Source organism: Lytechinus variegatus, chromosome 8 (assembly GCF_018143015.1).
Source record: "Lytechinus variegatus isolate NC3 chromosome 8, Lvar_3.0, whole genome shotgun sequence".
NCBI lineage: Eukaryota > Metazoa > Echinodermata > Echinoidea > Temnopleuroida > Toxopneustidae > Lytechinus > Lytechinus variegatus.
The window spans coordinates 33,295,670-33,311,656 of record NC_054747.1 but is presented as its reverse complement, the minus strand read 5'-3'; the positions used below and the strand labels follow the sequence as shown (position 1 = coordinate 33,311,656).

Sequence of the window (15,987 nt, the reverse complement as noted above, 5' to 3'; positions counted from 1 at the left end):
TCAAGCGCTGCATAAAATCAATATTTCACCTTCATTTCACAACTTTTATACTATGAACACATCTATCCATTCATACCTTACGCGGAACTCTTCTAATTTCCATTCAATCAACCCCAAATTGCTTATTGCGCAGAGATTCATAAGACACCATGGTCCTGATTTGTGGAACTCTCTACCAGAATCTATAAAAAGATCCACGTCTCTTTACTCATTTAAGGCAAACGTTAAATCTATGTTGATATCACAATATTTGAAGTAAAATTTCTGTGTCGATGTGTCATCATTAAAACATCATCAGTATCATTACCATCATCATCCTCTCCATCGCCTTCATCTTCACCATTTCACCATCATCTTCATCCTTATCATCTCCATCTTCATTGCTCAAATCACATTACTGCTGTTTTTCATGAAATGTACTGTATATCGATTCTGCTGTATTAATGTATTATATTAATCAATGAGTTTTAACCTGGGGTTGTCATTTTTCAAGCAATCTGCTTATGATGACAATCCTTCTCCTGCAAATTGTAAATGTTAACTAATTTGGTATGAGATCAGTTTTGTTTGTAATGATGATTTAGTACACTTAGTTATGATTCATGCCAAAAAAGTTTTCAATATACTATGTTTGTTATGTTATGGAAAATGTATAATATACGAATGATGTGATTGCAGAAGTAAATAAAATAAAATCAAATCAAATATTTCCAGTGGAGTACAATTAAAGCAATCTCGTTCATTATTCAAAAAGGTGCTACAAATTAACTTTTTTTTCATTTCAGTACATGGCCACACAAACAAAAAATTGGGAGGTGGACAAGGAGGCGTTAATCTAAAAAAAAAATGACTGCGATGGAGCGACGCGATCGACCTTGTCATTGGGTGCTTTTGCGTTTTCTGTGGTGAAAATTAAAAATTTCGTGCACAGTTTTGGTGAATTTTGCGAAAATTTTTAGTATAAAATGTAATTTTTCATTTTTTTTTCGGGGGGGGGGGCAACTTGCCCCTGCCCTCTCTGTGTACGGCCTTGGTTCATCACCAATTAAATCTACTCGTATCATAACACTGTTGCAAGCAATATTTGAAATGTAAACTTTTCGGGTCAGAAAAACTCTAGCCCGCGCTTCTCTTTGGCATTTTCTGTGCAGTTATATACTTATACATACTTATACGATTCAGTCGGTGATGAAGGGTGCTTTTCAAATCTGGAGTCGGAAAGACATCAGCTCTTGCTTTGCGCTCAAGCTATAATCATGAAAAAATGCTCAATTGTTTTCAGGTCTCTTTCCAATAATAAAAAAAAATCACCTCGCGCTTCGCGCTAGCATTATTGCTCTAAGATATACCAATGAGGCGCATGTCCTTGACTGGGCCGATCTTTGTTCCTTTTGCAGTTCTGTTTCTTATATTATTTCTTATTGCCTTTCTCGCGTACTGACCAAAAATGACTTCTCGTGTACTGTCTGCTACCTGGTTACTCGATTGCAACATACATGTATATACATTGGATCCACCCATTCCTGATACATTCCGCTTCTCCTTTAAGTATGCATTTACCGGAAACGCCCCCACTTGCCTTCTTAGTTCACTCCGAGCATTCCGGAAACATCCCGCATTGCTTCTTCTTGGCTTCTCGAAGCTGTTCTGGTCGAGGAACAAGCGGGAGGGTTTAAGAAGGGCAGGACTTCCTAAGAACATCGCCTCGACGAGGTCCCGAAGGTGTCAGAAAATCAATTTCCGCACCCAAATTTTAGTCGAAACTAAGAATCGGATGCGGACAAATTTTGATCTCCCGAACTCCAGGAAGGTCTTAAGTCTTGTGCGTTCAATACCAGTACTGACCGGACAGGATGCCGAAGGAATACGGATTACAAATTTCGCATTCCGCGCCTTGTCCTGACGCCGTCCTGGCCATAGTGGAAAAGGGGTTTTACAAAGACAGCTTTTTGGCAAAACGCGATGTTTTTTTTTTTGTACAAGTCAAGCGTTTTCTGGAAATGAAACTGGTAGAATTAAGATAAAACATTGGCACAGTTATTTGGACTGGTGATTTTTTCGGTTGGTTGGTTACTTTCATGTTAAATCGCAAAATCATATTTTTTTTAAATTCCGCACCAACAGTGCTTAGGGGCATACACGTTCATATAATCTCGTAATAGATTTGAGTGATAACGAGCATTTTTTATGTGAGGTAGGGTTACCATTACCCGAAATAAAAAATACCAACATTACCATTATATTTTCTGCCACCATTATTTCCGTTATCACCACAATCATAATCACAACCATCATGACAACCATTATTGTTTACTAAAGTTTGCTTAATTATTTTTTGTTGCAGGTGTTGACGGAAACGTTGTATTGGAGACCTTTGGAGTTTACTGGGTTGTTTGGTGCATGCGATGTGGTTACGACGCCCTCTTTCGCGCACTCGGGGCAACGCTGTCTGATTTCATGGCGAACTTGGACTTTTTACACAGTGTCTACATGAAGACCCTTTATCCTAAGATGACAGTTCCATCATTCAGAGTAGAAGAATTGGAAAACGATGAAATGATCCTTCATTATTACTCCAACCGTAGAGGTCTTGGCAGCATTGTTTATGGTAACAACCTAAATATTTCCTATGATTTCATAAAAAGAGTGTAAAGAGTGCTGGCAGAAGACTGCATGAGAAACAATTTCTGTATTGAATCACATTTCAGGCTCATCCAATTTTATTGTTCCGTCTAATCGATCATATACATTCCGGTTGCTCATTCGGCTTGAATTAGAAAATTGGTAACCCCCCCCCAAAAAAAAAAATAAAACAAAACAAAAAAATCAGACAAGGGGGAGGGGGAGATCTATTATGCAAGAAAGAACATTACGCACACCGGACATTCTTGTAGAGTAGAGACCTATCAAGGTTCACTCCCTCTTAGGTGTAAAATTATTACTAAAAACGAAGTCACATAGATAAATGAATCACAAAAAAAACTAATAAAAATCAATTGATTTTTTTGTGTGATCTGTAAAACGGTATTTTCTAAAATTGATTTTCGTTTAAAGGATGCGTGAAAGCGGTTGGAAGAATCATCTTTAACACGGAAGTGGAGATTGAACTTTTGTCACATGACCAGGCAGAGTATTGCGGGATACTGAAAGATCACTACAAGTATCACGTGTGCTTCGTCAAGTTCGATCTAGCTCCGTTAGGTACAGATGGAATCGTTACGGAAGAGGTAGCACAATCTATGAATTTTCTTTTTTTATGGCAGGATGGAAATACTGATAATTAAAAATCGTATATTGAATTAGGATTCTAAATTTCATTTTAAGCATATTTCTCACCTAAACCGATACCCATCAGCTGCAATAAAAAAAATATAAAGTAAAATACAAGCTTTTGCTCAAACTAATCTGAAAAAAGCAGCATTGAATCGGGTCTACATGTAGATTATCATACAAAAATATAATTCCGACGACCATTAATACAGGATCCTTAAATTTGAAACGGACATACCTAACATAGTGAGTCAATATCAAATACGAATTATCAGAGCATATATTCAGCCTGTGCTTATTTATTTAGACCACTGCAGCAACGGCCTAAGCGCAGCGCAATGGACCTCTAAGAACAGTCGGGTAGAAGCCATGCGCAGCATTCCTTGGAACTGTTTAGCAATAGCTCGACTGGCATAGGAGACAGTATAGTCCCTGGGGGAAAAATAGCAATTACCAGCCCAACCGCGGATAAATAATTCCCACTATACTTTCTCAAAGTTTGATATATTTCTATGATATCCGAATTTTAAAAAATCGAAAACATATATATAATTAGAAGTCAATGGAAAAAAACCATTGCAATAATATACCCTGGATTGATACTAAATGAACTTTAACAAATGTGCGATCTTATACATTTATTCATTCGCGTTAATGCTAAGATTTATTTAATCGTAAGTAGTTGATAATTACCTTCCTGAATTTGTGTTTCATTGTTAATCATTGTCTTCATAAATGCAGCATTTGCTATTTTGGTCTAATATCATATTCATTAGGAATACGACACGAGTTAGCATCATTGTCAATCGTCTGAAGAGATTACAAGGCTGTTCATTTTAATGTACTTCTATAACAACTTACCTAATTGCTGTAATCTGTTTTCTCTCTTCTTTTGGAATCGGTAGTCCCTCGTGATTCGTATAACTGTTTAGTTGAATTGCAAGGATACGGGGGAAACGTTATCTTTAAAGATTATTAACATAGTTTGGTATTATGTATTGATCTAATTAATTGTGTTATGTTATAGGAATGGACATCCATTGTTGATGGAACATCACATCTTATTGGTGGCGGTGGGTCTCGTCCACAAAGCCATGATTCGATGAAGAGGGACTTGGTTCGTGTTGGATCGGCCAAACGATGTCCTTTCTCAGGAATGGATATCAGAATGATGGAAAACAACATAACAGAGGGAAAGGTGTCAATGGATAAAAGCCTCCCGGAAATTTCTGAAAAGCGCATCCTGCCGATCAGTCATTTCAAACCGAAGGTTCCAGCAAGGATTCTTCTAGATCCCGAGACATTCTGCAAGACTTTCCCTTACCACATCCTCTTCAACGGTGACCTGATGATCATGCATTCTGGATCGAAGCTACAACAGTTCTGCCCGTTGATCAACGATGAGGGCGCTAGACTCAGGGATATCTTGATCCTTGATCATCCACAAATCGAGTTGACGTCTGAGAATATATTTCTGTTTCTGAACATGATCTTCATGGCAACGCTGAAGAAAGAAGCCATGGCACCACACATGCCGGTTGTTTCTCTGAGAGGTATTTATCTGCAATAGTTTTTGAAAAATTGCCGTTTCGTGTTAGGAGTCCACAGTTATATTAGGCATAGTAATACCATGAATGCCGTTTCACAATATAATCTTACTGGCATACATGTATATTCCGTTGGTAAAATGTAAAGATTTTAAATTATTCGCAACCTACAAATTTCTTTCTTTCCTTCTTCACGTTCTTTAAACTCCCCCCCCCTTTTTTATTGTTCGCTCCTTTTTTTCTAGGGGATTAATATCACATGACACAAAAAAGTAGGAAAGTTATTATTGGTTTTGGTTAAAAAAATGCTCCTTTGCAAAGGTTGGTGAGATTGTTACAGGAAAGTGCATCCGAGCTTGAGAGGAAATAGAGGGCGAGATCAAAAGATCATTGCAATGTTTAGGGGTTTGCGAAGTGGAAATAGTTGATTATTGGAATAATAATTTGTTCATGATGAAATGGAGACGACATTTAATATTGAAGCATTGTCGATTCCTTTCGTATACTAGTCTAAGTAGTGTTACTTTGAGAGTCACGATTGAGTGACGGTATGTGATGACGAGTAGGTGAGATGTGGAGTATCACTTTGTTAGGTGGATAACATCTGGTCGGATCAAGAAGACATATACATGTAGATTTTGTGAATAACTGACCAAAAGAATACACACACATCCATACCCTCTCTGAAATACCCAGACATACACCCTCATACACACATACAAAAAAAAAATATATGTATATATAAAATATATATACATAACTATTTAATATATACATACATAAGTGTGTGTGTGTTTTAGAAAGGTTGTGGATGTGTGTGCATTCTTTTGGACAGTTGTTCACAAAATCTTCATGAATGTCTTCTTGATCCTGATGTCATATATATATTGAAAAGTAAATTGTAGGTTCATTAATGATCCATCAGTAAATATTATACCAAGTAACCTTTTTTAAAAAAAATGATAAAAAATCGCAATATCAACGTACCGCATATTTGAAAGGTCTCGCAACCTGTCGAAGCAGAACAATTCCACGTTTTATCAAAACCTAGGAATTCGAAAAATAGCCGGCAACCATGTAATTGAAACTAATAAAATGTTATGAAAGTGCTATTTTGCATTTATCGAACATATAGTTAAAGGTAAAGTGTAGCTAATTAGACTTGGAAAAATAATGTGCTTTGGTTATTTATTCACCTTATTAGCTTGAATAAAATCGAGTTTAATAATACGGCTTTCACATATTCATCGCTTATTTGTGAAATTCGATCGATTAATGGCTGGAATATTTGAAACAGAAATGTGTCTCTTAAAAACGGCGTCTTTCATTAACGACAATATGACTTACATTTGCCCACTTTAACAACAAAAGTCTCGTAGCTAAAGCCGATATTGTAGGCGGGGGGGATGTACTGCTCAGTCAATCATTGAGTTTGAGCAATTCATTGCCTTCCTCTGGAAAAAAATCCATATTTTTTTATTCTTGTATAGTAGTAGGCCCTATGATAAAAAATATTTCTTCACCTTTACCATGTTTACCACTTTGTCATCTGTCACGTGATAAAGTACACTTTTCCCATCAATCACTCGCGGTAATGGATGTTTTTGTGTTTCACTGATTGTCTACCACATCACACGTTATATAAAATGTTGTGTACTCTCCAACTAAAATTTGCCTCTGTTTTTTTTTCTGTTTCCTTAACTTATTTGAGTTACTTCTTTTCCATCTTACGAATTGACGATAGAAATTCTTTGTGGCGTTACAATTACCTTGCTTCAGAAAATTATAGACGCGCCAGCAGTTGATCAACCGTCAACTTCTAGGCCTATCAGACATATTTGCCGAAAGTACTGTTACGCTTATCTCATGAATAATAACGAAACAGACGATCGCTTGGCAAGCTATTCAGATATGCATGACTTCATCCGGTCAATTCTGCTATTATTATTACCTACTTAAAGTACATTTGTTTTCAGTAATACGAATGCTACTGCATCTACTACTAACATTACCACAACCGCTGATGCCACCACTAACACTACTACTATACTACTACTACTACTACTACTGCTACTTATACTCCTATAACTATTACTGCTACTACCACTGCTAGTACCGGGGTCGTCGGATCCGAGGAGCAGGAGGGGCACAACCCCCCCCCCCCCTCCTCCATTCCCCGTAGGAAAAAATGCCTGTTTTCCAAAGTGAAAAATAGGCCTTATGAAAAGGAAATATGTCCCTTTTTGCTCTTTTTTTCGAAGTAAAAGATAATGCATTCTAAGCTAAAAATATCACAATGTTTTTAGCTCGCGCTTGCGGTCGCATCAATTAGTTCCTGTTAGGTACTCATTCTCTTTCTCATTTTGAAGAAAAAAAATTGCTTAGAATGGAAAGGTCTCCTTTTTAAAGTGAAATCTGCCTTCTTTCATAAGGAAATATCATTTTTGAAATAATAGATACTTAAACAACTACTACATCTACCACTACTACTACTACTACTACTACTACCACTACTACTACCGCTACTACTACTACTACTACTACCACTACCACTACTACTACTACCACTACATGTACTACTACTACTACTGCTACTACTAATACTACTTCTACTATCGCTACTACTACTACTACTTTAACTACCACTAAGTACTAATACTAATACTACTAATACTACTACTATCGCTATTACTGCTACTACTACTACTAATACTACAACTACCATTACATGTACTACTAATACTACTAAATCATTTATATTGTTCCTATTTTTCTACCTATAGGTCAGATGGTGTGGATGCCAGAATCCAATCTCTTCGTATTTCTCTGCTCTCCTCAACTCACATCTCTTAATGACCTCCGTGACAGGAAAATGCACTTTTCAGACATCGCATCACATGATCTCACACGTGACCTGATACTTTTTAATCAACAGAGAATCGCGGAGGTAACTTAATTATGTTGACATGGTGGATTCTGAACGTGATACATGTTTTGGGACAATAAATAATGTTGACAAAATGCTCAGCATATCGTCAGTTTATTTTTATTTTCATTTTTTTAATGTAAGTGCATAATAGAAAATTCAAAGACAGAGATAATCAACAACCCGCAGCGCGCGTTTTAACAGAAACGAAATAAAGAAATTGAAGTGAATTATTTCTGTCTCGTAAAATATTAAGCTATTCGTAAACTTATTGCGTCAGTTTATATTCTTGACCCTCGTAATTGAAAAAAGAGAAGAGATTCGAGCACACTTCTAGCGCAGATTTTAGAATTTGCTGCGCTTGCATTATTTGTTGCAAACTGCAATTTATTGGCATAAACTCTACATCAATTTTTTTTTGGTATTATATTTTGATCTGCAAGTGAACGAATACAACAACCCTTTACTATTATATTAATAAACATGTCATGAAAATTATGCCACCCCCTGCCGTTTTTTTTATTCTCTCTTTATTCTGTATTCTAAATTTTAATAGTTTTAGTAGACAACATACACACGGGCATTAACAGGTGAAATGAGGTCGGGTGAAGCTGCTGGAGACAAATAGATTCTGGAAATAAAGGATGGGATAAATCTACATAAAGAACACTCTGTCTCTCTATACATGCAATATGGCATGACAAAAAAACATGGCTTGAACGGCAAGGTGCTTAAAAATATATACTTCCCTGTAAAAAAATATATATATACATATAATATATTACAGGGAAGTGTATATACACACACACACACACACACAAACACACACACACACACATATATATATATATATATATATATATGTATATAAAATAATAATAATGCAACTTGCGTGAAGACTGAAAGAAAACTACATAGGCCCACAGAAAACCCACCAAATTCATAACCGAATACACAACTATACAAGTGTATATGCCTAGTTTTTCTTTACGCTGTTTTGAAGTTGTCGATATTGTTTTTAGGTTGAGTTAGCAAAGCAGCTCGAACAGAAGAAAGAGGAACTGCGCATACTCATGAGAGATCTCGAACTGGAAAAGAAGAAAACCGATACACTTCTGTACTCCATGCTGCCGAAAGAGGTCGCTAATGATCTGAGAGATGGCAAGAAAGTTGAGGCAGGTTAGTCAACTTGGAATAGTAAAATACCCAACTACGTTAATCCTGGTGAAAATGCTTGTACTCCAAGCGTAGATACATACATTTGTAAAATTAATTATCAAAATATTCAGCAGAGAAAGGAGAACGAGCAATGTCTTAGATGGCCGATGCATTAAGTAAAATTCCAATGAGTTGAAAGAGATCGGCAAAAATAAATTGCATATTTCCAAACCGAAAATATCAATTAGGAGTTAGTTTAAGAAGGTAGGATGTTGTCATTATCATTCGAATAATCAAACGAAAGTTAGCCCGAGGAAGGGGGGGGGGGTTAGAATAAAGCAAACACATATGATTAATAAGAACGTATTTGTCTATCTATATATGTGTAATTGTAACGGGGAAGGCAAAAACGAGAAATACACAAGGGTAGTCATGCATAGACATAGAAGCAAAGAGAGAAAATTCATTTCAGTCTTCATAGCTTACATTTTTTTCTCACCTAGGGTGTAGTATATCCCCTTTACCTATGTTATGTATTATTTTATTTTGTTTTTTTCTTCTTGCGCTCACGTCCCGCATTGATTTTTTCATCCTCTCCTTTATCTTACCTCACGCACTCTGTAGGTGATTTTCAGCAAGTGACGATTTCCTTCAGTGATATTGTCAAATTCACAGATATGTGCGCCCAATGTGACCCTATACAGATTGTTCACCTTCTCAATGAGATGTACGTTGTGTTTGATGAACTAACAAGTGTGCACAATGTCTACAAGGTACGCATTCCCCTATAAATCTGTATCCCTAACAATAATTGTATAATTAGGTGAATGAAAATGAAATAAACACATAGATGTGAATACAAATGAATACGTGATAAATTGAAGAATTCAGTAAAATAGAGAAAACAATGATTAACTGAATAAAAAATACATACATTTTAATGTGAAGACTGTAGGCAACTAATCATTGGCCTTATTATCCTTGTTGACTATTTATTAGAGATTTAATATGTTTGATAAGCAATAGAAGGGCCAATAGAATAAAATATAGAAAGAAATGCATAAATCTTTAACTTCCATGTACATCCTAAAAGCCTTCTTTATCTGAAGTGCATTTGAATTCGTTGAATTAAACGCAGCAACGCGAAGCCACTGCGTTAAACCATCTAATTAATTAAGCATCATTAATAATGCAATTGTTTTAGGTTGAAACAATCGGTGATGCATACATGACGGTAGGAGGATTACCTATTCCTAATGATACCCACGCTGAACAGGTCACTTCTTTTGGTCTTGGTCAGATTGAAGGGGTCAAGAGCATCTCCTCGCCCGTCACAGGCGAGAAAATACAGGTAAAATAATATGCATGTAAACACTGCCCATTTCAGATATAATGTATTTCGAGGTTCGTCAATACCCAGTTTTAATTCGGAACTGCAGCTACCTAAGCCTCCTGTGTTCAAGCATAGGGCAATAAGTCATGTGGGTACGCATTCACCTCACCTGTGTCGAGTGCTGCACAATGTGGATAAATTCATGATGAAAAAACAACAACGCAGATTGCAAGCAACTACCCGGTGTTTGAAAAGTGAGAGTCATGATCAGTAGGCCTCTACTGCTTTATTTTTCTTGCTTATTTATTATCATTATTTTTTACAGGAGCTACGGAACCGTGGAGGAAGGGGGGGGGGGGGGGGCTTTAACCGAACTCTGTCAAAACCATGAAAAGAACGTACAAATTACCACCTGATGGTGATTTGAGGGCATTGCCAGCCCCCCCCCCCCGTTTCAAAACCCTTCTGCAGCTGCTATTGTATTTCCATCTGCCAGTATTTAACTCTTTACGATCAAACACACAAAAAACAATAAAGGAAACATAATGATAAAGGTTCGTCGACAATCCATTGTCACCAAACACGTCTTTATTTGTTTTTCTCAAAGAAAAGTAGAATTTCTTGTTTTACCCCAATCGACACCCTTCTCCTTAAAACTTAGATTCGAGTTGGTATTCACACCGGTCCTGTAGTAGCTGGAGTTGTTGGTGTAAAGATGCCTCGATACTGTTTGTTTGGTGATACTGTCAACACGGCGTCAAGAATGGAAAGCCATGGGGTGCCAGGAAAAGTACATATCAGCCCTTCTACATACAGGTAGTTTATACTATAATTGTCCTTATAAAGAAATTCACATTTTGTAATTTTCTCAATCTTTATCCCCCTTTTTTCAAAATCGACGTCACCGATTTGTTACCTTGACGTAACCATGGTAACGGTTGATGATCGGGTCGTGATTTTTCGGAAGCCTGTAGCGCTCTCGGTCCTTTGAATTCCCGAATGACGATGGTCTCTTAGGCCCCCATTCCATATAGGGGAGACCTTTGAAAGGCCTTTGAAAGACCAAATATTGGCAAGGCCTTATAGCAGTCTCCTAGATAACTTAAATTTGTCATCTCTAGAGAATGACTCAGAAAGACCCCTTAAAAATGTTAAAGAACTCTTAAAGACTAATCTGATTAGTAGACCAGTCTAAGACCAGTAAGACAATAATTTACTGTCTTACTGGTCTTAGACTGGTCTTATAGAGATCTTTCAATGGTCTTTCAGAGATCTTTAATGCAACAGGTGATCTTTCAGAATTCTTCCCATGGACTTTGCCTGGTCTTCCAACGATCTTTCACTTACCTTTCAATAATCTCTCATAAGTCTTACGGTGATCTCCGCAAAAATCGTGACTGTCGAAAGATCATGCAAAGACTAAATTAGAACTTTGAAAGTTCATCGAAAGACTGCTGGAAGACTGTTTTGAACCGTTCCGAAAAGAAAGATCCACTGGAAGATCCATCAGGAATCGTAAAAGATCTTTGAAAGATCTTTGAAAGACCCTTGGAAGATTAAGCAAGTCTTTTGGTATTACAGCAGTATTTCAGATGTCTTGTTTTCTGTTGAATGGGGGTTTAATAACAAAAACATTTTTAAATAGCCGATGTTCCATACCCATAACTTTTACTTTGTTGACCTTCGCGTGATGTTCAGGGGATTTACAGTGAAAGTGAATTTGAAATTTTACTCGTGTTAGATAGAGGGAAACGACATATCCCAAAGTCAACATAGAATGATACACACAAGTTACCTAAACCTCAGCGATAGTTCCAGAAGAACACTCGTCTCCAAGAGGGTAGAAATCTAAAGAACAAAGCTAATGTCCGTACAATAACCAATGTTCATCCATCGATGAATAACTAATACAAATACAATCATGTGATTACGTATATTGTTTTACATTGTGTTGTTCCACATTATGTGTATCTTCCACAGAGCAATTAAGGGGAAAGGATTTGAAACCGAGGCAAGAGGTGGAACGGAAATCAAAGGCAAAGGCAGAATGATGACACACTTTGTGACGTCACGAACTAACCAGGCCAATGATGACTCTTCGGCATCAGAAGAAGGTATTGAACATTGAACGTTGCCCTTTATCAATTCCATCTTGTTCTTTAAAAAACTATACATTTTACCTATTTAATAATTGAACATATAACAGCCAATGCCAACGTTTAAATAAGTGGCAGAATATGCCAATAATATTACACGAACTACATGTATAAACTACGCATGAACGTTTTTGGTCATTGCTTGAAAGTGAATACAACCAAAAAGTGATTCTTTCAGATTTGTGTGCCTTTATCAATAAAAACAAACATTTTATTTAAAGAAATCTAAAGAATTAAAAATTCTCAATTTCTTTTTGTTCTCTCAAAGACTAAAGTTGTCTTGAAAGGCCATGTCAGATTAAGAATGATTCTTTATTCCACACATTTTACAGTCTTTATCATTTACTTCTACAGGAAAATATTTGTGTAAAGATAAATAATAATACAAAAAATAGAACGTACTGCGCTATCCAACAATTTATAAGAGCATTTTAGTTCGCAGACGTTATTTATAACGCAGGCAATCTTTTGTCAAAAGCCGTTCATAACAAACCAGCCTTTGTCGAAAATCGGTGTATCGAAATAGCAGTGTCGTCCTGTACTGACCGAACAGAAATGTTTTTGGCGCTAACAATGCGCTAATAATGCGCTAACAGAGGCCCTGTTACAACCGGTAATGTGGCAGCGATGCCCAATGTTACATCAATGCACTACTTACACATTGAAATAAATGTTTTGACTAGATGTGACTGGGCTTACTGTTAGCGCTCTCTTAGGTTAAAGGCCTGGTCACACCGCCCGAGCGTTGTTGGGCGGTCGTGGAGCGGAGAGAAAAAAAAAATCATCACCACTCACTACCGTTCACCATTTTCGATTTCGATTTTTTTTTCCGATTTTTTTTCTCTACTTTTTCCCCAATTTTGTAAGCGAAATTCGACCTTCTCTCCCTACCGCTCCACGACCGCTCCAACAACGCTCCAGCGGTGTGACCAGGCCTTAAGGAATTGTCACAGCGCCCGAGCGTTGTTGGAGCGGAGAGAAAAAAAAATCATCACCGCTCGCTACCGTTCACCATTTTCGATTCCTATTGTTTTTTTATGTTTTCGATTTTTCCCCCAATTTTGAAAGCGAAATTCGACCCTCTTTCCCTACCGCTCCAACGACGCTCGGGCGCGCGCGGTGTGACCATGCCTTAACAACGTTTCTGTGCGGTCGGCACAGGACCCTGGACAACCCTTATCTTTGCAATTATTGTCCTGCCAAATATTCAGACGAAGTGCACTTTCGGTCCACCAACTTTCGACAATGCCCTCTTATCCGTCCATTGTGTTTTGACGGGCATATTATTCAGTATATCCTGCATTTTTTTTGTGAAGCTGTGACCTGCACGCCGATCCCAGTTGTTTGGTCCCATATATCCGATTACATGTAGTATTGTCACTATTCTTCTTCTTCTTCCTCCGCTGATCCGGAGATCTACAGCTGGTTGCTGTATTGTTGCATAAATGATTATAAGAGCAATGAATGATTATAGATGATTATTGTATCAAGAGTCTAATGCACAAAACCGGCCAACTTGTATTGGTTTGTAAGACTGTTTCACAGCGGATTAGTCAAAGAACAATAAGTTTAACAATACGAGAACACTTACCGAGGCTTGATAAATTCCGTGTTAGGGTGCACTTTTCAAGTCCTTCCTGTGTTTCGACGGCGAGAATAGGTTGGTTGGTGTTGGAGCTTTTCAATCTAGACAAAGTTGCACGCTCATTCTTTTGAGAATGTTGATCACGTGATAAAAGTTGTGGCGAGAAAGTGACATTTTCTTTAATATCTTCATGTCTGCAAAAAGTGTATTATCTTCTTCGTCTTTTTGCCATGTTAATCGATTTATTCCACCAAGATTATTATATATATATATATTTTATCAATATCAAATAATCGAATTTCTTCTTCAAAATTTCGTCAAATGTTCTTGTTCTCCTTGTTGTTGTTGTCCTTCGTCTTCTTCGTCTTCTTCTTCTACTACTTCTACTACTACTACCCTTATGGAACAAACACAGTGTGTACCACAGTGTGTACCACAGTGTGTAACACAGTGTGTACCACAGTGTGTAACACAGTGTGTACCACAGTGTGTAACACAGTGTGTACCACAGTGTGTACCACAGTGTGTTCACAGCGTGTACCACATGTGTTTAATATATTATTTTGGGACGTGTGGTAACACTGTGTTTACAACACTGTGTAACACAGTGTTGCCACACAGTCGCCACACAGTCCGAAACACATATTAAACACACTGTGTACCACACGTTTATAACCACATAGTCCTTTACACTGTGGCATTCACCACATAGTCAACCACACTATGACATACACCACATAGTCCACCACACTATGACATCAACCACATAGTCCACCACACTATGACATATACCACACAGTCCACCACACTATGACATATACCACATAGTCCCCCACACTATGACATACACCACATAGTCCCCCACACTAAGGTGCTCATCTTACTGTGATGTCTACCACAGTCCACCACACGGACATTGACTACACAGTCCACCACACTGTGGTATGCATGTGCCACTAGCTCATTTACCACATGCAGTCCACTACATACCCATGCAGCACATACCATGTAGACCACTGCAACACAGGCCAACTGGAACGAAGCACAGTGTCCTGCAATCTTGACCACAAAAGTATACCATCATTGCCAATTAGTGCTGATCTCAATAGGAGTGGAAGCTAATAATAGTGTCACCAATTCAAATCAAATTTTAGAATATATCTTTCATCATTTTGCATACCCACTTGTAAAAAAAAAATCAACACTAAAAACTTCCATCCTCCTGATCACAACAAAATTGATTTGAGAATTTGTCTGTTGTCACTGGCTGTAGGTACTTGGGTGGTTGTATCATGGTAGACACTGTGCTTTGGTCCCAATCTGAAGAGTAGGGAGAGCAATCTACAAGACACGAGAAAATATAATTAGAAATAAAAAATGAAAAAATTCATTTTGTTCAGTTTAATAAACAGTAATATAATAAAAGCAACATGAAAATAACTGGGTCATAAATACAAGCACTGTGAATACAAACATGAATTTTTCTCCTCGATTTTCACAAGTAAACATACGTTGTGGAATGAAATTGTTTGGGAAAACAAGCCTGGTATGAAATATTTCTTAAATGTAAACATATTAACGGGGTACTCCAGGCTGACATAATACAATTTTAACAAATAAAGTAAAAGGAGACAAATAAAATACTGCAAATTTCATCAAAATCTGACAAGGATGACAAAGTCATTACATTTTTAACTTTTGCATTACTAAGGCAAAACAGTGCTATGCATGTCTTCATGAATATGCAATGAGCAAGCTGATGATATCCCCACGTAATCTTTTGTATTTTATTTCAAAAAATTATATTTAGTCAAATTTTGTCACCAGATATAATAAAAAAATTGGATTGACAACTGATTTAGTTTGTAAGAAAATCATTGTGCCAACTTATTTTGTTACAAGGGAGACATGTCGTGTACACATGTAGGAAAATATGATATGATCATGATTTTATTAAATAAAATAAGAAAAAGGAAGGTGGGCACATGACATCATTAGTTAACCTATTGCAC

The 15,987-nt window shown here is 37.1% G+C and overlaps 1 protein-coding gene across 1 annotated transcript in view; it reads left to right on the top strand.

Moving 5' to 3' along the window:
* LOC121420394 (guanylate cyclase soluble subunit beta-2-like) overlaps positions 1 to 15,987 on the top strand; it is a 48,051-nt gene that overhangs the window by 13,508 nt on the left and 18,556 nt on the right. The window contains exons 4-12 of the mRNA XM_041615005.1: positions 2,345 to 2,608; positions 3,055 to 3,227; positions 4,298 to 4,823; positions 7,601 to 7,764; positions 8,766 to 8,922; positions 9,526 to 9,674; positions 10,106 to 10,252; positions 10,896 to 11,050; positions 12,215 to 12,348. Coding sequence (XP_041470939.1) covers positions 2,345 to 2,608; positions 3,055 to 3,227; positions 4,298 to 4,823; positions 7,601 to 7,764; positions 8,766 to 8,922; positions 9,526 to 9,674; positions 10,106 to 10,252; positions 10,896 to 11,050; positions 12,215 to 12,348 — 1,869 coding nt within the window. The remainder of the gene's footprint in view (positions 1 to 2,344; positions 2,609 to 3,054; positions 3,228 to 4,297; positions 4,824 to 7,600; positions 7,765 to 8,765; positions 8,923 to 9,525; positions 9,675 to 10,105; positions 10,253 to 10,895; positions 11,051 to 12,214; positions 12,349 to 15,987) is intronic.